The 23,347-nt window shown below is 38.9% G+C and overlaps 1 protein-coding gene across 6 annotated transcripts in view; it reads left to right on the forward strand.

Annotated features, from left to right (window-relative positions):
• Positions 1 to 23,347, forward strand: part of FAT3 (FAT atypical cadherin 3) — a 635,533-nt gene that overhangs the window by 265,621 nt on the left and 346,565 nt on the right. For 5 of the 6 annotated variants that reach the window (XM_081062135.1, XM_081062137.1, XM_081062140.1 and 2 more), the window contains exon 3: positions 11,604 to 11,918. The exons of the other annotated variant lie outside the window; for it this stretch is intronic. In XM_081062135.1, the coding sequence (XP_080918261.1) occupies positions 11,604 to 11,918 (315 nt within the window). The remainder of the gene's footprint in view (positions 1 to 11,603; positions 11,919 to 23,347) is intronic. 6 annotated transcript variants of the gene reach the window in all.

A 23,347-nucleotide genomic window follows, 5' to 3' on the forward strand; every position in this document is an offset into this window, starting at 1 on the left:
TGGCTGTTTGTCAGAGTCAAATGGTGAAAACACAATGAGGAGCAGTGTAAAGATTTTTATTTATGAGATCAAACTGTTACCTTTATAGATGGTAAATTTTGGTGTTGTTTTCTATTTATTTTTTTTCCCCAACCACAAGACAAATCTCATAAAGAATTAGTCAAAAACGTGACCACAAACGGCTGGTGGGAGTATAAGTAGTGCAACCTGTCTGGAAGGCAGATGAACCAAATGCTTTTAAAAATACACATGTCCTTTGACTCATCATTTCTACTTTTGGGGTTTATCCTAAAGAATAATTGGAAAAAGGTATAGCTACAAGGGTGTTCATCTAATAATGAGTTATAATAGGGAAAAATAAAACATGGCCTAACAAATGACCTAGTAAGAGGGGTGCCATGAAATAAATAATAAACATTAAATGAGTATTTCAATAAATATTTACTGAGCATCCAGTGATACTAGTCACTCCTAGGGTATAGTATACAACAATGATGTAACAGAAAATTCTTGCACGTACAAAGCTTACATTTGATTGTGTTAGTGTGCTGGTGGGCATTACTACACAATCATTGGAAGTGAATTATATAGAACTGTAGTTACTGACAAGAAAAGATGTTCACTATGCTTTGTAAGTGAGTGTCTAGTTACAGAGAAATATGCTGCTTTGGAGTGAAAATAATACACAACAAAACAATACACCAAGGAGAGTGACAGTAATCATATCTGGATCATGAGATAATGAGGGTTTTCCCTTTGACTTATTTATATTGCATGTTTTCTTCTACAGTGAAGTCTTATTTAAAAAAAAAAACAACAAACAAAGACTAACCTAGTGACCAGTTTGATTGCTCCAAAATTTTCTGCCTGCCTCCCTCCCCTTCCACCTCCCCCTTCTCTCTCTCATCTATCTGTCTGTCTGCCCGTCCGTCCGTCCGTCCATCCGTCCATCCATCCATCCATCTAGCCGTCTATCTCATCTATCACGGAAGCATAGAATACAGAAAACTTCAACTTCCCTCAAATAGTTATTCCTTTGTATACTGTTGCTATCAGAATCTATTTCTAGATATCTGATCAAAATTCTTGTGTGCAGAAGTTTGTGCTCATTTCTTCATCTAAAGAAATAAACTCTAGCTAATTAGTGCCCTTCTTGTAATAACCTCCATGTTTTGAGACACTTAACCACTTCTACACTTTATTTCCTATATTGTTTGAAAGCGTGCTTTTTTTTTTTTTCATTGCTTTAGATTTCAACTTTCTTTTTGGCAGTGTGGATCCATATCATTGTACTGTAAATGGTGACTATGCAAATTAGCTCAGATTACAGAAAGGGAATAGTCTGGGTTACCGGAAAGAAAAAACAAAACAAGAAAAAAAACTGAGTGCAACCTGGATGTGTTTCTCACAACCTGGTACTCTGCTTCCTGTTTTCATGCTGTTGGTGCCTGGTGCCAGCTACACAGACTAGAATTACTATACAGAGAGAACAGGTGGACATTTTGAGTCCATTAAAAACTGGTCCTGAAAAGTTTGTCTTAAAAAAGAAAAATCATACACCAAGTGGTTGTTTACTGAGCCTATAGACCTTCACAACCAGGGAGGTTTTAGAGCGTGCAGCTAGGTTTTAGAATTCCTAGATCCCAGAACAGACAAGAAGAGCTGTCCATTGTCATTAACTCTAAATAAAGGCTTGAATTCAGCCTGTAGCTCTTTGTTTTAATCTTATGTGCAGCTCTCCAGCTTTGAGCATTGTGAAATAATAAGGAATGAAGGTGGCTTGTATTTCAGTACATAATCGTTCCCCACCACTGTGTTGTGGGTTTTTCTTCTCCTTCTGCAAAGATGAAAGATACCTAATCAATAGAAGTAAGCATGAAGAGGAGGGAACAGAGTAGAACAAAAGTGTCACAGGGTGGATGTGAATCAGTGGATAAGAGCACACAGTAAGAAAGCACCCTGCCGGTGCTTTATCTGGGAGCCTGGATGTTGATTCTGACTACTTGTGGTGTGTACCTGTGAGGAGTGCAGTATTTCAGTGCATGATAAGAAACAAACAAACAAACAAACAAACAAAACCTATGTCTACATTTAGCTGCAACTTGGCTTCAAGACTTGAGGATGTTACCATGACACCATCTGCATTCTAGGTAGCAAAGGGACAGCTCAAAACTGGACATGATTTTTAAGAAAATTGTCTTAACAAATAAAATAATTCACAGATGGGGAGTTGGGTTTCAGAGCCAGTTAACTACCAGTTCTGCATATACATTAGAGAACTCTAAAATAGATGACAAGCTTAATCTATCCTCATTTCACTTTGCCTAGTGATCACAGGATAGCAAAATATCTACTTCAGTTTTCTTTTTTTCCTAATGTAACTATTTGTCAGGGTGCTTGCCTATAAAGAGCCAGATGTTCCAACTTGCTTGAATTTACCAAATGTTATGATGTTATCGTTCATTTATACATTCAACATTTATAGTGCTCCAAATTTCTAACCTCCATCGGAAGATAGACAAAAACAAGATAGAATGGTCTCTATCCATAGGAAGCTCCTAGTAGAATGGTAGAGGGACGAACATAAAATGCTAAAATAAAGACAGAAGGGATAAGCCCCCAGCTCAGCCTGGCTGAGTGAGGGACCCTCTCTGAATCTGAAACCTTGAAATGAGGTATAGAGAAGGCTGTTTGGGGAAGCAGGGACTGAAGGAGCAGCATGTGCAGACTCATTTGCACAAAAGCAAAGGAATGATGAATATTTAATGAAGATTCAGCCCACCAATTCGCTTGGTCTTAAACCAGTCCAACATCTGAGAATCTTCTGAGAAGATATAAAAATGGATTGAGAATAATACATTATAGCAACTTTAGAAATGGAGGCAGGTAATGAAACTATTGAATTTCCTATTACCAAAGAGCTGATACCAACCCACTGTGAGGAGCTCATGGCATGGAATTGCCTTCTTTTTCATGATAATGGACACATGTGGATAGATCAGCGGGCAACTCCTGTAATGAAAAGAGTCTGTGACTCCTATTCACTGCTCCAGATTCCAAGTTTGACTTTCTCACTTGATTAGTGGGGCGATTCACTTAAAATTGCCAATTTAAAAAGTACATTAATTTATATATTTAAACATATATCAAATATATAATATATAAAGTATATAAAAGTATACGTGTATACAACATGTATACACCAAAATGTATTTGAAGCATTTTAAACTTTGAAGTTAAGGTTCTATTCACCCACACTTTCTCCGCTCATCATGGCACATCCCATTTTAGCTCATTATAGTTGTGCCATGTATTTTCGACTGGCAGTGGTTATGTATCGACCATAGGAAAGTGTGTAGTGACTCTGTTTGGGCCTGTGAGGATAAAATCCCCGTTCTTCTTTTATTATCACCATTCTTCTCAAAACAGTGATCCCTGTTAAGACTTTAAGAGCCTTATAAAAGTCCAGGGATAAATAAGAAAAGAAAGATAGTATCTGTGTGATTCTGCTGAAGGCAAACAAGGGTTAAAGTGGTTACAGAACCCATAAAGGAATTCGAAGTGCTCCCCGAAATAAATCTGGTAAGTGTTTGATTCTTGAAGATATAAGCAATTGAAAAACTGGTTAGCTCATTTGGTTAGAATGTGGTGCTACTAACACCAAGGTTGCCAGTTCAATCCCCGCGTGAGCTGCACCCTCAAAAAAACAACAAAAAACAAAATGCACCTGGGTGAAAGGTGCATGGGAACTCTCTGTACATTTCTTTTCACCTTCCTGAGAATTTATATTGATATCAAAATAAACGTTTAACAAAATTTCAAATACACTGAGAGTCAGGAGTTAATGTTTTGACTGAATAGTAATAAGATTTAAACATACAGAGGGTGCCAAAACAATGTATACACATTTTCAGAAAGGAAAACTATTAAAATTGTAATACTCAATATATACCAATAACAAAAGATGAATAGAGTCACTTTTGACTTCGGAAATTTCAAGAGGTGCTCAAAGTGGTTACTATCAGCATCCAGACACTTCTGATTATGGCGAACTACTGCTTGAGCAAAGTTGACCAAAGTGTCCACTTGTATACATTTTTTTTGGCACCCCTGGTATATGTACAAGTAAACAGACTCTGTAAAGGGCATCTATAAAGAAAATGACATCACTATATTTTTTAAAATTGGTATTTTTCTTTTTTTTTTTAACTGCCTCAGAATCTATAATACTTACCTATGCACAATGATTTTCATCATGTTATAAGTATATGACTCCCAAAGCATTCCTTGAACTATTTGTTGACAGGTTGTTTTAGAACTGCTATGGGTGTCCAGTGTCATTCTTTTGGGACAAGATGTCGTTGAGACTTGGGATGTGGCATATGGGGATATGGGTGGAAAGTAGATAAGGTGAGTAACCCAGCAGATAATAGTCATCTGATTCTGAACAGCTCCATACATTTTTCCCTTTCATCTCCAATATTTAGAGCTTATTTGCTGAGAACACTGTACATATTTTTTCCTAATATTTGTGAATAAAAAAGAACAATTATAGTAATACGTGCTTCGTGCTGGGATCAACTAATTTCACTTCAAGCTGTGCACAGTTCTCATACATATGAGTACATGCATATATACTTACATACACATATACTGGTTGTGTATCTGTTTGTGTATATGCTTAAATTTTAAGATGCCTAAAGAATTCTGCTCTGTTACTACCTTTATTATACAGCAAATAAAGATGAAACAGGCAAAGAAAAATTTTATAAGCATAAGCCTATCTCAAAAATAAAGAGTATAAAAAACTCTCAACTGTATCTCTGAAGAATTTTTTAAATGACATTTTCATATATATCAGCATGAAATTTGAACATCTCAAATGAATCTGCTTTGAGCATGTCTGTGATAGATGAAAATGTGAAGGATAGGAGTAGTCCACATCTGGAATATTCCACTTGGGTTTCTCTGCTGAATATGCTAGAAGCTCACTGTGAATGGTATATATTTTTAATAAGATACGTTACTCACTCATGTCTACCCCTCCACTCCACACACTTTTGTGAATGGACGGAAGCCATACTCTGTTCTGTTGATTCAGAGACAGAGATGAGGAGGAAGAAAAAACTAGAAGCCTACATGGCACATGAGGATGAAATTCTTAGACGGGAGAAGAAAAGCCCTGGAAAGAGAGGGTCATTTTCTGATATTTGAAGAGCTGTTACAGGTGACGGGTGGTTTGCAGGCTTGATCTTTTTATTCTTGGATATGAGGTGGGGGGGAGAGTGCAGGTAGAGATAGCAATCGAAATTAGAAAGGCCAAAGTCTGCCTCAGCGTGAAGAACTTCACATTAGCTGAAACTCCCTAGTAAATACCGAGGGCCCTGTTATCAGACTCAGAGCAGAGCTTGGGTGCTTGGTCAAGGATATTGTGGGAGGGATGATTCCGTTGGAGCGTCGGATATATCTAGTGATCTTTCAAGTCCGTTTGAGGTCTGATTTGAGTGAGACTGACATCTCCACAGTGATGCAAGCTAATGTATTGCTGATTCAGTGTCAGATGTTATCTCATTGATGAACACATATTTATCGATTGTCAGCTACATGCCAGGCACGGTTTTAGGCAACCAGACAGACTCTCCTTATAGAACCTACTTTCTGTAACAGGCAGATGGAAGGAGACTCCTGGAGATCAACACTCCAGGACTGTGTTGGATAAAGGACCAAGAATAGGTCACATTATGTTCTACATATTTTTATAAATCAAAACAGACTCTCTTCGCGGAGAATTAGTATTTTTTTGTAGTCTACAAAGGCACACCAAGAAATACATTTTGATGATTGCTACAGTCAATAATGAAGAACACATATCAGAAATATAATATTAACTCAATGTTGTTTGCCCAGTTAATGACATTTCTCTATCAGAGGAGAAAAAAATTCTTTAGACACAAAATACTATGAAAGTTTGATATCCATAAGGATTAACAGGACAGTATAGTGTTTTGGTTAACAACTGGTCTCAAGTTTGACAGAGCAGGATTTGAGAATTCGATCTTTTATTTACTGGCTGAGTCATCAGTGGCAAGTTACTTAACCTAAATCTCTGTTTTCTTATCTATAGTATAGGGATAAAAATAGTAACTACCTCATGAGTGCTTGGCACCAATAAACATTTGCTGAATGAATGAGGAGTTTAGAAAATATAATGAAGAATGCATTTATTGCACTTACCATTCCTGGTACCAGCACACAATGATTGAATCGTGGTGGGTGTGGAGATGATGGTATTGATGATTGTGGTTGTAAAACTGTTCAGATTTGGAGATAATATGATCATCTGTGTAGAAAATGCTGTGGGAATTTGTAAAAACTCTGTCACAACTAATAAGTGAGTTTAATAATGTTACAGGATATAACATCAACATACAAAAATCAATTGTTTATATACTAACAACGAACATTGAAATTAAAATAATAATGTCATTACATAGCATGAAAAATATGAAGCACTTAGGGATAAATTTGACAAACGATCTGCAAGATCTGTGTAGTAGAACTGTAAAGCATTGCTTAGAGAAATAAAAGAAGAGATAAATAAAGGGAGAGATTTAAGAATCAATAGTCTCAAAGTTGTTAAGATGTCAATTCTGGCCAAAATGATCTGTAGAGTCAATGCAATCCCAGTCAAAATCACAGTAGGTTTTTATAAATTTATATAGATTTTAAAGCTAATTCTACAATTTACATGGAAACACAGAGGTTCTGGAATAGCCCAAACAACTTTGAAAAAAAGAACAAACCAACAAGACTTAACTTCCCGATTTCAAGACTTGTTATGAAGCTACATTAACACAGTGTGATATCAGAGTAAAGACAGACAAATAGATCAATGGAACAGAATGGAGAGTTCAGAAATAGACTCATACGTACTTATATGATCAACTGATTTTGACAAAAATACAGAGAGAATTCAGTAGAGAAAAAAGATAGCCTTTTCAACAAATGGGATGGAACAATGAATATTTACAGATAAAAAAATGATCTTAGATCCATTTGTATGTGGTGCGATGGCACCATATACAAACATTAACTAAAAATTGACCATGGGTATAAATATAAAACCTACGATTATTAAATTCTAGAAGAAAATGTGGGAGACTATCTTTGTGATCTTAGATTAGGCAAAGATTTCTTAGATACCAAAAGCATGATCTACAAACGAAAAATTCATGTCGGGTATCATCAAAATTAAAATTTCTGTTCTTCAAAAGATATCATGAAGAGAATGGAAAGAGAAACCACAGACTGGAGGAAAATATTTGCAAATCACTTATCTGATAAAGACATTATATTCGCATATAAAGAACTCAAATTTTAATAATAAGAAAACCACTCAATTTAAAAAATGGATGTACAATTTAAACACTGAACCACACAAGATATGCAGATGGAAATAAGCACCTTTAAAGACGCTCAACATGATCTGAAGATGCAAATTAAAACTACGAGATGCCACTGTTTAGACCCATTAGGATGTCTGAAATTAAGGCAAGTGACCATGCCACAAGTGAGGATATGGACCAACTGGAATGCTCCACGCTTACTGTTAGTGGGAAGGTATTAATAAAATGGTGCAGACATAGACCTGCCATATAGCATAGCCATTCTACTTTTACAATTATTTATGAGTATTAATAGTACTTCCATACAAAACTTGTATAGGAATGTTTTTGCAGTTTTATTTGTAACATCTAAAAACTGAAAACAACCTCAATATCTCTTAACAATTCAACTGTTTTAAAAAATTTGTGTTATACCCATACAATACAATAGTACTTAGAAATAAAATGGAATGATGTATTGCTATGTATAGAACATGGATTAATCTCAAAATAGTTATTCAGAGTGAAAGAAGCCAGACAAAAAGAGTATATCTGTATGACTCTATTTCTATAAAATTCTAGAAAATGCAAGTGAATCCTTAGTAACCGAAAGCTAACCTGATGCCTGGCAGTAGGGAGAATTGGGAACATTTATAATTGGGATTAAAAATGGCAACGAGGATACTTTTATGCATAATGGTTATGTTTGTTATCTTGATTGTAATAATGAATTCATGGGTATCAAAACATACCAAATTATTTACTTTGAATATGCATAGTTTATTATATGTCATTTATATGTCATTTATGCCTCAGCTTAAAAAAGTAATAAGAATGCATGGTGTTTGTAACAAAGCTAAGGGCTCATGACATGACTTTAGTAATCCTTGGGCAACGTCAAAAGAGAGTTTTTGCTTGATAGAAAAGAATCATATGGATTTACATTTTTAGTTGTGACCATGTAGATAATTAGCTGTGAGAGCATAGAAGTAAGTAAGTAAATGCTGTCACTGGATATTGGTTGTAGATATGGTTAATACGGAGCCTTAGATGAATCTTATAATTACTGTTAACACATTTCAGAGTCTTTATTTTCATTTTGTCCTCAAGTGTTGGATCATGAGATTGATGCCTGAACACTCTGTTCCACAATATTCATTCACACTTCCAGTTATTGAGTAAATACAGCCATAAATATAGCTTAATGAGAGAGATTCTAATTTCTAGTGGACATGTCTGATCCTTCATTTAAAAAATAGAGTGAAATTCCACCCATGTATTTTAATTTGCATTAGTGGATGCCTTTTATCTAAAGATTTCTCAAAATCATTTAATGTCCAAAGTCTCTGATAGATCATTTTCCAGTCTGACAGGTGCAAGAAAAGAGAATTCAGTGACTTCAGCCATCAGAAAGCAGTTCTGTGACTGCAAGTCTGTGTGCATGAGAGTCAGTGCGTGTGTGGTGGGTGCCAGGCTAAGTACAAACAGAGCTGACCCAGCTTCTTTGACGTTGTTGCTTATTGAGATGCATTATCTTGTTAGTGGCCTTAATTTGCAGTTCCCAAATCAGGCCAGATATTTTCATGAAAGGGTATGTCATGGGTAAGTCACAAAGACTGTGCAAGAATACCACATGACCAGAAAAGAAAAAGAATCTAACACGATGGTCTATCCCAAACTTCTCTTAAGATTGTCCTTTGCTTTGGGGTGTGGTCACTATTTACAAGGCTTTTGATATTGCTTTGGATTCACATTGATTTAACTTATATTCAGCATCTCCTATGTTGTAAGCATATTGACAAACTCTTGGCTTACATTTAATTACACTATCACCACAACACTGAGATATGGGTAGTAAACCTAGGCTTGCTTGGTTTAAACACCTTGTCCAGGGTCAAACAGGTAGTAAGTAATGGAGTCTGGATTTGAAAAGAGAGCATTCGAGGCACACAGACCTGGGTTCTTCTCCAATTAGCCGTGGGACTTTGGGCAAGTTACCTACTCACATTTGAGACCTGAGGCCCTCATCTATAAAAGAGAATTATAAAATTGCATTATGGGGAAGTCTCATAGCACATCATAGATGCTCAGTAAATGCCATTTCACTTGCCTCCCACCCCGTTCTGTCTCCAGATTGTTTACCTTTCCAGTGTCAGTCTCGACCAGATGAGACTGAACCCTCCTGGCTGTTGGCTGTGCAGTTGTCCCCTAAGTGCAGATCTCCTCATTCTAGAGCTGTCTTCTCAGCACGACTGTGAGTCCTGTGAAGACAGATATCCTCTCTCCTTTATCTCTGCTCCTCCAGTGTCCAGCATAGGGTCCAGGAGAGGCTTATGAATTGAATTCACAGGTGTCATTTAAGAGGTGCTTCCCAACACCTTTAGAACATTTTTTGCAACCTGCCCCACATCCCAAATCCTTCCTGCCTACTCTTTGTCTTCATTCCAGGCACTTGGCCATCTGCTTTGATGAGCTCCAATTTCCTTGAGTGGCAAGCACAACCCACGTCTGCATGATCGCATGGGGCTGGGACTGCTGCTAGTATTCCACCAAACTGGCCATGGTTTTGTGACAGGACTGTGCCCTGTCCTCATAGATGTCTTCACACCTGGCCAGGTCTCTAGCTCTCAGAGCCTTCTCTGGACCTTAATGTCATGTTGACATTCTGTCTTGTCTCAACCCAGTTTATAAGGCTGCCTGTTGTTCACTCCTTTAATGGACATCTAGCCTCATGTTTACAATCATTTTTTTGTTTTTTAATTTTCTGGTTTTTCTCTTTTATCTGCTACCTGGTATATACTCTTCTAATGTCATATTAGCATTTTTGTTCTGACTTCCAGGTATCACCCATGAATCTACAGGAACCCATTATGTTTTATATATTTCCATTGAGAATATTTAAGATTACCTTTTGTTGCGTGGCATAACACTGTGCAGGATTCTTTGGTGGTTCACTTTGGAACTGAAACTTCAGTATCATTTGGGTTATCTCCTTTGAATGATTTAGCGTTCTGAGTTTTATGCAATTAAGTATTTCAGCCTAACTGTTTCTGGACCTTCCACCCTCCCAGTTGCTGTACTTGGCAGTTTGCTTATGCGGGGTCTGTAGGCCAAATTGTGTGCCTAATACAGTCCAACAGAAATATAGAAGATAGAGGATTCAGGCCAGAATTAGAGAAGTGTTTCTTGACTTTTTCCATGGATGTCTTTCAGGGTATAACATGAATTCCATGCCTTCCATGAGTATCCTGACTACTTTTAGAGTTTTTGTAAGCTGAGCCCCCCCCCCCCCCCCCGCCCCCGAGTTTCCCCATCTCAATGGAAAAGCTTATGGTCCTGTTCCTGTAGGAAGTTTCTGTAGATTAATGATTTGGGTGAGGGCTGGAAACATTGTAGAGCGTTGTATTTTCTCTGGCTTTTCTGGCAGACATCTGATTTCCTCGTTTGCACTTGTTTCAACCATGAAATGAGAAAGGTGGGAGGGAACAGATTGGGCATTTTTCTGCTCCTAATTTAAAATGATTATCCAAGAGTATCTTTCAAAGTGGCTCAGAGTTTGCTCAGTACCCTCTGTAGAGTTCTTGAGGGGGTTAGAGTCCATTCAGAAAGTGTATTGGTATGGCTTCTTTTCTGATTGTTTGGAATAACTGTGACATTGGATTTTCAGGGAAACAGTATAAAGAAGGCTTACATCTCTGCATGCAAAATACTTTTCATCCTAATAGGCAAAAGAACATCTGAAAGGCCTTTTACATTTTTGTGAATGAACACATAAAATAATTTACCCTTGGGAGAGTATTTTGTTTTGAAGGAAATCAATTCAATATCAGGTCAAATGGAGATATTGACCTGATATTGCTACTATTCCATGCAACATGGGAAGTGTTTAGACCATGCCCCGTCTGTTCTTATTTGCTTCTTGTTGTCTCTTCTGTGTTGTGTATGCATGTGTTGAGATATGTCTATCTATGAAATTCAAATAAAATATTTGTGAATGTTGTTATACTTTCCAAGTGGTAGAAGAACTATTTAATGTGGTTTTTCAGAAAATAATTTTCTTATGTAAGGAGAAACATCTTAATGTAATCTCATATTTTGGATTTCTTCTGTCTTTTTCATAGGCCAAGATTAGTTAGCACAGCTCTCCTGATTTGGGATGGTTTGCTTAGTGTCTTCCAGTTTTGCAGTAGCAGTCATGCTCTCTCTGTTTTCTCTTAGGAGTCATCTCTACTGCAGACATTCTTGATCGAGAGACAATGGGGTCATACTGGCTGACAGTATATGCCACAGATCGGGGTGTTGTTCCACTCTATTCCACTATCGAGGTCTACATTGAAATTGAAGATGTGAATGACAATGCCCCGCTGACCTCGGAACCTATTTATTATCCTGTTGTCATGGAAAACTCTCCAAAGGAGGTATCTGTCATTCAGATCCAGGCTGAGGATCCTGACTCTAGTTCCAATGAAAAACTGACGTACAGGATTACAAGTGGGAATCCTCAGAACTTTTTTGCCATCGATATCAAAACAGGTAAGGGAATGCTCCTATAACTTTTTAGAAATTGATAGTCCAACTTTTATATCCATCAGCCTGACACTTGCTATTCATATTATTTTATTTATCCCCTTATTTATTTTATTGTGTGGAGAACAGTATCCTCCTTTCTGGGGGTAGTTTCTGAAAAGGTGAGCATTCTACTTGTCGGGTTGGTATATTTTAATTTCAGCTCATACCAAGGTGAAGTGATCTAATAAAAACCAGAGGCTTTCACAGAAAGCTTTAGATTTGCTTTCTTCATAAAAATAAAAAGTGGTTCCCAGGATACTCAGAAGGCCAACTGCTGCTTTTCTCTTTCCCGGGAAAGAGTAACCTGGCCTGTGCTGGGTTCTGTGGGTTTGTGACACCCCTCTTTCTGGGAGCTTCTTCCTTACTTGGTCTTAGTCCAGCTTTCTGTAAATGATCTCCTTAAAGCCTTAACTTTAAGCCCCAGATTTGTTATGATTCCTACCTACCCATCAATGAAACGTCAATGTTTAGAAGAACTTCCATTGTCTCAACCTTTAATTTTCTGGGTTTTTTTGCTTAAAAAATTCCTAGACATTGTAATGAACACTTAATTTGTTGAATAGGATCAGAAAGGGCAAATGTGGAATTTGGTTGAATGCATTCTGAGAAAAGTACATACAGGAGGAAAATGCTTTGTAGAGTATATCTCAGTTCATTGTTTTCTTGTGATTTGCCTTTATTTGATCTTAACAAGGGAGTAAGTCAGTGAGAGTTGTGATGGTACAATTTTAATTAATTGAAATTTAGAAGAATGTAAAAATGGTACTATAGCTAACTCATCCTGGGCAAGCGAGTTGATACTGGTAAAATGTTAGGGTAGGTTGATATTTGTTGGTGTAGACATTCTCAGGTTTCTGAAAAAACTATCGCTCGAGTTGATAGGTATTTCTCCTGCTTATGTTTGTTAAAGTAGAAACATACAGCTGACCCCAAGCATTTTATAAATATCTGGTTCCCATTAACATAATTTGAAGAGAATGCCAATGATTTTTAAAACTATTGATTTTCTCTAATTATGAGTGGGTCAGTCATTTTGTTAAGCATTCTGACAGTGTTGAACCGGGATTTAATTTGCATTTCATTGTAAGACAAAGAGTGGTCATCAGCTATCAATGTATAAATGAGACCTGCTTGAACTTAAAGGAGAAGTCTCAGAGATTTGGAGCTTAGCCCAACCTTTCAGAGCCTCCGAAAGTAGACAAAAGTGCTCATGCACCTGAACACCCCTGAGCTGTGAGGGAAGTCCCTCCTGATTCTTTCTTACTATAACAAAGAGCTCCGTATAAAATGGTGATAGGGAAATGAATTCAGATACTTCAGAAAGTCAAGAGAGAACAGTGACCCAAAAAAAGTTACAGTAAGAAGATGGAGGCACCAACATCTTTACATTTCACAGCCCCTGTGGCATCTGACACACCCCAAGTCAGATTTTACATCTTCCCTCTTGATTCCATTGCTACTTGAATCATTAACAGTGAGCCCAGCATCCTGTAAGTTTAAAGACATTGCAGAAGGGCAGTTTTCAACTGTTCTCCTTCACTTACCACTGAAAATAAAGAAGGAATAAACGTCACAGGGAAGAATTTGGGTTGGATGTGAAGAGCACAGAATACACATTATGTGCAGAGACCATGTAGACTCGTGTAACTAAAGCTATCTTTTATACAGCTTGTGAAAGTTTACACATGAATGTTCAGAAAGCATTGCGTTATAACTTGGCCTATTTTGCCTAACAAGAGCCTTAATCATATTTATAATTTTCTGTTCTTGTCATAGATTTTTTAAAAGCATTTGTGCCAGGAATAACATTTTAGGTTAACTTTTTAAATTGCCTAAAATAAGTATAGCATACTTGGTAAGTCTCAGACACATGATAAGGAAAACACTGGACTTGGTTTATCCATTTATTCACTCACCAAGCATCTCTTGTGCCTACTGGTTTCCAAACAAGATCTAATAAATAGAGTTATAAAATTAAAATGCTGTCCAAGTTTTTCAGGGACTCAAGGGTACATGCGCTTAAAATAATTAACAAATATTTATGATACAGTAAGGAGTGCAGTAATTGATAATGGTAGAGGAGTTTCACTCAATCTGAGATTGCCAAGAGTGATGGTGAAGGAGAGCTCCATGAAGGGGGTAACATTTGAGATTATATGTTCTGGGTTTCAAATCTTTGCTCTGCACTTGTTACCTGGGAAACAGGAAAACACAGACTACATCAGACAGGATGTAGGAAACAGGAAAACACAGACTACATCAGACAGCTTTGTGAACTTGGGCAAATTATTGAAACTTTGTGAATTTCAGTTTTCAGCGAGAAAGGATAATTGCAAGGAATATGGGAGTCCTTATGTGAAATGCTTTGCGTAGTGCCTGGCACATTGCAACTCTGCCATGCAGGTTGATAGCCCATCCTGGCTGCTTTAACTCTGATTACGGGCAAGTCATGTTATCTCCTGGGGCCTCAGATTCTTATCCTGGAAATGACAATGACTTAACTTCACACCGGTTGCATGGTTGCTCGTAAAGGACTGAATGCCATGATATGTTTGAAGTCTGTTGGTAAACTACAAAGCTCTATAACAATCATGTTATTACTATGTCTGTTTCTTTTGAGATTCACAGAACCACAAGCCTGGTGTAATTCTTGTTAAGCTTGTTGCTCTAACTGTCTTGATGTCTATGGAGCAAACTTCAGCCAGCTCAACTAACTCTTTAAAGAGACACTTTAATTTGGGGGATCTCTTCCTGTCTCTAAAGACATTTGCCTGAAATAGTTATGTTGATGTAACATTTTTCAGTAATGAAGCTGGGGATGTACCTACCCGGTATAGCTAGGAAAGATTTGTGCTTCGATTTTTTTCAACTAAAAATGGGATGTGGACTCTATTAAACTGACCTTTCATTTCTTCCTCTGTGGTAGAGCTGAAATTTATGGAGGTTTTTTGTGTGTTGTTTTGGCAATGTGCTACGTAATAAATAAAGATTAGAATGATTAATGTGAAGTCAAATAATATCAATACTTAGGGTCCACAGATTGCTTCAGATAACAGATGTCCTGGACCCAGGAAGGGAGAGAGATTTCTCCATTGAACACTCTGTTCTCTACCCAAAAAACTGCTTTTTTATTCTAACAGACTTAAAATCACATAGAATCAGTAGTCTGTGGACCTCCTTCAGTAATTCCTGGGGCTTAAAAAGAAAAACAAAGGCTGTCATGCTGCGAGGTCCTTTCTGGCCTGCACAGAGAACCCTTGATTAATTCCAGGCTGAGCAGTTGAATCCAATCAAATGCAACCTCCTTGCATATGCACCTTCACTGGTCAGTTACTAGAGGCCTGCCCGTGTGTTCCGAACAGCAGATACCCAACAGGTGGCGTTCACTTGCTTCTTTGGGTACACCAGGACTTAAATGCTTCCTTCCCTGGCCACTGAGTGGTCATCCAGGAACAGGTGTAGGAAATCCCTCTAGGGTCTTGGAATGTTTATTTTAGCCATGTCTATAGTAAGGAATCCACTTAGCACAATGCCAGCATTTGGTAGAGCAATCAATGAATGCTTGTTGGTGGTGGTGGTATTAAGCATCTTGTATTCTCCGCTGGAATGAAGCTTGTGTAAGCCGCAGGCATACAACTGCACTGTCTTTGGAGGAAGGTGTACTTGAAAGAAAGAAATGTCTTCTTTTACTAGTTGATATGTAGCACTGGAGCCTTCCATTCAGTCTTATAAAGTGTATGGTGCGCTGCTGTGTATAGCTACTGTTCCAGATCCCAGATGTTGGCGGGATGGGTGATATAACAGAAGTACGTATAAGACCGTTTCTGCACTTAGGGAATTTAGTCTCATGGGAAAATATAGAAATCACACATGTGGTGTGCTTGAGCAAGAGTGTAAGGCCGTTTTTATAAAAAATAAATGCTCGGACTCTGTGGCATGTAAGCTGTGAACGGGGTAATGTGTCAGAGCGGGGTGGTCCTCGCCAGCTGGTGTAAGAGGGGTTGGGAGAAGGACTTCCCAGACTTGAAGGAGGCCCTGCAGAGAGAAAAGCCAGAGACTACCCAGAGAATATAAACAAGTTAACTGACCTTGAAACCCATCAGTTGTTACTGGGGCTAGTTTGAGAGACATTATACCTTTAGGAAAGGAATTATAAAAGACTCATTAATGTTTGGAGTATTGGAAGAAATTAGAGGTAGCAAATATGCGCATCTCTTGTTTTTTGGTCTGATGATCTCTTTCTTTATGTAATATTATAATATGTTAAAATGTGTATTTTTATATCTTCCTTCTGAGAGGCCTACTTTTACAGGGAGAAACATACATAGGAAAGACCCCTTTATTCTTTCTTTTGCCTCTGTTAAAACATAAATCCAGGATGAGCATACGCTCTGTTGAGAGCCCGTGTCTGTGAAACCAATCCTTGCTTACTCCAGATCTTCTGATGGTTGGTTAAGCAGGATGCGGGCTTTCTAAATTCCTTTCTGCAGGTGCCATGTCTCCCTTTGGCTCAGGCCCTGGTCACTGGCAGAGTGACCAGTATTTCGCCTGTATTTGAGTAGAGGTGAAGCTCAGCTGTCTTTTACTTTCTGTGAGCATCTTGGGATAAACGTGACCAAAGTGTACTTTGTGTGTAGACAGACCAGTTGCCCTCTCCACTAGGTGAGCTAAGAGGAGGAGATCCTCTTCTAAATTGTGTCTGCTGCAGGACACCTCAAATTCTACCATTGATTCCTTTGGGTTTTGACATTTTCCCCTATTAAAACACGAGAGGAGCTTAGTCAAGTATTGTATACCTTTACTTTTTAAATCAACTCTAAGCAATATCATATACCACATACCTTGCCTTTTGGTATATGGTATAAGACATAGTGGGTAAGTGTCAACAGAAGAGGTAACGGAGAGAGGAATCTAGACCATACTTGGGCGTGATAATAATCCCCGAGCAAGCTTGTTAGACTACAGAGAGCTGGGGTAGAACCCAATCATTTGCATTTCTAACAAGGTCCCAGATGAGGTTGGTGTTGGTCCCCTGAGAGCCTGGTTAGGAAGGCTCTGGACTTCAGCAATCAAAAGAAACAAAGGAGGGAGGTCATAGGGTGCTGAGACAGGCACATGCGGCCAAGGTAGCTGACTTCTCAATTCATCCATCCACTCTTACCTTATAGTGCTGCCGTTGTGGGATTTGACTATGAATTCAAAGTGTCTCTTCACTCCCAGACCCCCAATCAACTCTCATATCCTTGCTTATTTTTTCTGTTTTTTGAAGTGGAGAAAAATGAAAATCCTGTCTCTTTAATTGTCCATGAGCAAAACATGAGATGCCTCAGTCTTGCAATTAATAAAACAATCCGGGTTATGTAATATTTGGGTGCACTTGTATTATTGCCAAATATATAGATTAAGCAGAATTTGTTACCAAAGTGAAATTCAGATCTACTTTAATGAATAAACAAACTTTTGATATATGACTATATCATTATAAAAAAAGGTCACTCATAATACAGCGGTGCTCAAAATACTTTAGTATCTTAAGTAAGCTAAGCCTTGGGTTTATGCACAGCCTTGTTTGATCATAATCTGCTTAGCAAACCACCTTTTCCTGGAAAGCAGAAGGATACCTTACTTCATGTAGAAACTCAGAGATTAAAAAGAAAACAGGCAAGGTGAAGGTACAAGGGGACAAATATTGGTGTTTTTTTCTACACAGTGAACATTGTAGAAATCTCATGTTACTGTCTCTTATTCCTTATTCCTTCCTAATGGAAAGCTAAATTCTCCTGAATGGGTAGAAATGGCTGCTGGATGATGAGTTGATATTCATAAGTACGGGCTCAAAGGGGATAATGTAGCAAATGAGTATGTATGAAACTGTAAATCATCCTCGCTCCTTCTTTCAGCCATGAAAGGAGGCCTTGTCCTATAGAACATTAAATTGTGTTCATTTAATCCAACAAGTCCCCTAGAACAAATCGGGCTCCTGCAGATTTATCACAGGGGGGGTATTTAAATTCAGCGGTGACCTTTGCATTCCAATGCATGTGCTCCAAATGAACAAGGACAAAGGGAACTTTTCTGCACTGTCATTATGTCCCTGGGGAGGCTGTGTGTTTCCCCATTTGATCAACTCTCAGCTGTGGCTGGGGTGATGGGGGGTGGGGGTGGGGGTGGGAGGTGTTCCAAGGGTGTAGAAGGATTGGTCAGATTGGCCACCGGAAGGGAAAGCATGCTCTCCTCTGGTGTGGATTCTGGCTTTGTCTTCCTGTGGCTTGACTTTGTTTCAGTGCTGGTTGTGAAGGCAAGTACCAATTTCAGAGTTTAGCAATCTCAGTGTTGTTAACTGTGTAGATTGCGAAAGTCTTTGCTGTGGGGGGCTGTGCTATGCATTATAAGATATTAAGCAGCACTTCTGGCCTCTTTTAGATGCCAATAGCATCCTTCCCCATAGTTGTGACAGTCAAACTATCTCCAGACATTGTGGAATGTCCCCTGGTAGTAAAATTGTCCCCCCGTTGAGTATCACGGAACTAATGTGAAATATTTTGTAGGACTTTATTACGTATGGCCCTAAACCAAGCTCCCAGTATAGAATGAATTACTGGTTATGGACATGTGCTGGTATTGTTAACTCAAAACAATGTGTGTATGCATATACCTATATGCAGATATATGCAGACATATATGTCATTCATAATAAAATGACAGAATGAAAAGGAGAAGAAATCCAAAGCCTCCCTCCTCTCATTTTCCTCTGATTTCAGGTTCTTTGTATCTTGAAGTTCTATGAATACTTGAAATAAAATCTATTATATAAAAAAAAAAAGAACAGAACAATAACAAAACTTCAAACAGATTGAATGTGGATGAAGTTATCATTTTTTCAACTCAAGTATTTGGAGAGGATTTGGCTGGTAACAAAATTCTCATCAGAGTCAGTCTTGAATAATGTTCTCAGAAGACAGCATGAAGAGATTATTTTGAGGGTTCCAGGGTTTATTCCCTTGAAATGCTTAAGCAGCTTCAAATCCTGTTGCAGCTTAATGTCAGTCAGCCTTCTGACAGATAAATATGTGGATTGTTTCTTCCCTGAAATAAAAGTGATGAAAAAGGAAAAAAAATCCTGTTTACCTTGATTGGGGATTGTGCAGCCACATAGTAATATCTAGATTAATGCTTTCAGAGCCCTTTGGCATCCCTTAAAAGTATACAATTCTCAATTACAAGCCCCAGGAGCTGGTAGATCCCTGGGACTTAGACCAGTGTCCCTGATCACCGTCTTTGGATGGTACATCATAGGACTGTAAAGACTTAGCTAAGTGGGAACTGGTACCACCGTCAGTAATAGGAAGGAAACCTTTTCCCCCAAATTAAGTCAAGTTTCAATGAATCCAGCTGCTACTTAGGCAACATCAAGTGTTTTATCCCATTTATGAGATTCAGATCTTTGAGTTCATACAACTGTTTCTTGGCAAAAGGATTTTCAGGGGCTGATTTTATAAAACTGAATTACAGGCAGGGATAGGGAACTTTGGCAAAAGGCAGAGAGGACTGAGCAGGCACAAGCTGGAGAGAAGTGATACGGCTGCCTGGCTGGGTGGTGGCTGAGAGGTGCCTCCTAAAGGGTCAGGATGCTGGTCATTTTGCATGGCTCCTGGTGTTCCTGACTTCCATGCGGCTCCTGTGTCCCGCTGACCCACCTGGGGCGGTAGAGAAGAGGGACAGTCTTCCTAGATATCGAGACTGCCCCTGGAGCTCAGCTGCCGGAATAGCTGCTCCTGGAAATTACTGAGAATTATTTGGGAGGTGATAGAGTCATGTAAATAAAGCAGATGATGGAGGTGCGTGCGTGCGTGCGTGCATGCGTAGAAAGAGAATGCTTGATTAAGGTTATAAATTTCCCTTTTATTTCTTCTATCTGACCATTAATTCCACAGCAATAATTTACTGCACCGGCTTATTACTTTCTTCTGTTCTGAGAGAAACAGTGAATTTTAATTGAAACCACTGCCGCCTCTCTTCACTCTCCCAGGCCCTGTTAGGGAGACTCCTGGATGCGCCCTGGGTGTATGCTCCCTCTTTCCCAAGTATGATGGGAGGGTGGGAAGAGTAACTGTAACCCAGAGCACAGTTGTGCTCTGTGCCCTGAGCCATGCTGGTGTTTTCATGTATTAGCATGTTTGGCTCTCACCAAAATCCTGGGAAGAAACTAGGGCTTTGGGCACCTACATGACTGGCTCAAGGTCACCCAGTTAGTCAGCACTGAGCTAGGGTGGTCTGATTAACGGTCCATAATGCTAAAGACAAGTGCTATCACATTTGAAAAGTGTGAGCAAACTCAGTACACATGTTAATGATCCTAGAACTTTGGAACTCAGGGAAATCTTTCAGATGATTGTATGCACACTCTTTGTTTTACAGGGGTATTATGGATTTAGTCATGTCCCCCAAAAAGACATGTTTGAATTCCCAATCCCCCTGTATCCCTGAATGTGACCATATTTGGAAATAGGGTGGGTCTTTGCAGATGTAATCAAGTTTAAATGGGAGGTCATTTTGGATTCGGGTGTACCCTAATTCAGTGACTGGTGTCCTTGTTAGGAAAGGGAAATTTGAACACAGAAACAGAGACATAGAGGGAACTCCGCCATGTGAAGATGGAGACAGAGATTGGAATCATGCTGCCATAATCCAAGGCATGCTAAGGATTACCAGCAATCACTAGAAGCTAGGAAAGGACAAGGAAAGGTTCTCCCCCTAGGGTCTTCAGAGTGAGCATGGCTCTGCTGACACCGATTCTGGGCCTCCAGAACTATATGAGAATACATTTCCATCATTTTAGGCCACCCAGTTTGTGGTACTTCATTATGGCAGTCCTGGGAAACTCAAAGAAGGTGCAATCTCAGGGTACAGGTGGGAAGGCTGAGCTTTCCTAAGGGAGTGAAGCTACTTGGTAGAACCAAGAGCCACTGACTCCTAGTACAGGGTTCTTTATACTAAACTCAATGTTAAGAATTTCATCAGTTTTTACGCTAGTCACACCTGCCTTTGAGTAGTTTTTTTTGTTTTGTTTTTTAGTACTTTTGACCTAGTTGAGTTTAATTATAATGGATAGTTCTAAAAGCGATAGGGTTTTGAAGAGAAACTTCTGTGGCATTGAAATAATATAATTATTTTGGGACTTCTGAAGGATCATCATGGCTGGTCGGACCTCTCCTGTTGCATAGGGCTGATCATGGGAGTGTTTTTCTATAAGGCACGAGTCCACGTGGAAGTTACTATTATTGACTGGCATCGGTGTGCTTCATAAACCAGATCTCCTCAGAGTCTGTTATTTTGTCATTTCTCAGGTTTTTAAAGTAGATTTTCTGGAATTACTTTTCTTTCGAAGCACTGGAAGTTTCTACCTGGAATGTTACTATAGGATGAAGTGTAGTTTCACCATGACTTTGAGAACCTGAAGTCCAGTTTTGGTGTTATTACCCCTTTATGCTCCGGTCTGTCATAAGCCACAATGACTTTGTTTCTTTGACATTCGTATAAAAATGTACAAGTGGCTTAAAAATCTGTAAATGTTATTCACATTGAGGTAGATTATTTTAGGAAAGCATATGGGACTCTAACGATAAAATTAGGGAAACAACCTGCAGTGATTTATGGATAGCATTCTCATTACTTTACAGCAAAATGACAAATGTTTGTTTAGCACTCTGCCGTGCACAGTCATAGTTAGGCTTCAACGTAACACTGAGAAGAAGAGACGCCCCGTGGAGTAGTGTTCAAGAGCTTGGACACTAGGATCAGATGTCTTTGCATGTGCATGTGAGTTCTATGGCTTCTTAACTGTGTGATGTTGGGCACATTACTTAACCTCTCTGAGCGTCAGTGTCATCCTCTGTGGAAATGGAGAAAATTGTAGTAACTTATGAATTGGCTTGCCACCAAGATTAAATGAGTTAATACATGTAAAATACTTTTAAAAAGTCCTTAGCATGGAAAATGATATTGTCTTCACAAGTACAGAATTTGTTTTAGCTAATTTAGCATCCACATGATATGATGAAGTCCTTAGGCAGTTGCTGTTTTCAAACTGCAAATAAGTATAACACTCCTATAAGTTCATTAAGTCTCATCTTGTAAGATTGTGTCCTATGCCATGTTGACTTTCATACATGTGATCTAAATTAAGTTGTGGCTGAAAAGTAGACTGTTATGGAGCTAGATAGGCCTCTCTCAGGCTCTTAGAAACCTCTCTCCCTATTTTAGATATATCTGCTTCCCAAGAATAAAATAGTAAGATGCCTTGGAAAGAGCACTGGTCGTAACAATTGGGTTATCCAGATTTTAGTCCTGTCCCTAACATAACTACTCGTATCATGGACAAGACGACATAATTTCTGTAGACTTCAGAATCCTCACCTATAAATCACTGAATTTGAACCAGAATTAAAACCATCAGTACCTGATGCATGCTGCCACTCTGTTTCCTATCCCCACGATAGGCATCATTAATAACTGGGAATTCTGAAAGATTTCTCTGAGTTCCAGAGTTCTAGGATCGTTAACGTGTCTATCGAGCCTTTCATATTATGTCCACGCTTGGCATGCTCTGCAGCCTGACCCTGATGGGGAGTGGGTATGAGACGCTGTATTTGTTTGCCATTAAAGGCTTTGAGACCATTTCTTCCTCTGGTAGTCTTTGAGTCTATAAATGACAGTAGCATTGAAGGGAAGGAAAGAAGGAAACTGATGGCAGAGGCTGTGTAGAAATACAGTTACCCAGGACTCAGTGACACTGAGCATAGGTGAACAGTAGAGGTGAGGACAGTTTGTAGGGTATAGTGCAAAGGACAACCAGGCTTGAAATCTCACAGAGAGTATACCTTGTTGTAAATAACTTTGGAGGTATCTGCCCAGCCCACAGCACCATCCCTTTTCTCCTAGTACCCCCAATCCTTCCCTCCTTGCCCCAGCAACTACATGGGATGGACACTGGGACTGAGAGTCTTTCTTCCGGGAATTTGTTAGTGGGATTTAGAGATCATTTCTGGCTATGATGGAACTGAGAAGTTGTAAACCTGGGAACTCTAGGTGAATGTTTGTGTCCCCCCCAAAATTCCTATGTTGAAACCTAATCCCAAATGTGATGGTATTTAAAGGTGGGGCCTTTGGGAAGTAATGTCATGAGGGCAGAGCCCTCATGAATAAGATCACTCCTTATAAAAGAGACCCCAAAGAGCTCCTTCGCCCCTTCCACTATGTGAGGATATAAGCTAGAAGACATATCCATAATCTATCAGCCAGGAAGTGGGCCTTCACCAGATGTGAATTTTCCAGCATCTTGACCCTGGACTTCCATTCTGCAAAACTGTGGGATAGAAATGTGTGTTATTTAT

The sequence above is a fragment of the Rhinolophus hipposideros genome (genome assembly GCF_964194185.1).
Source record: "Rhinolophus hipposideros genome assembly, chromosome: 10".
Classification (NCBI taxonomy): Eukaryota; Metazoa; Chordata; class Mammalia; order Chiroptera; family Rhinolophidae; genus Rhinolophus; species Rhinolophus hipposideros.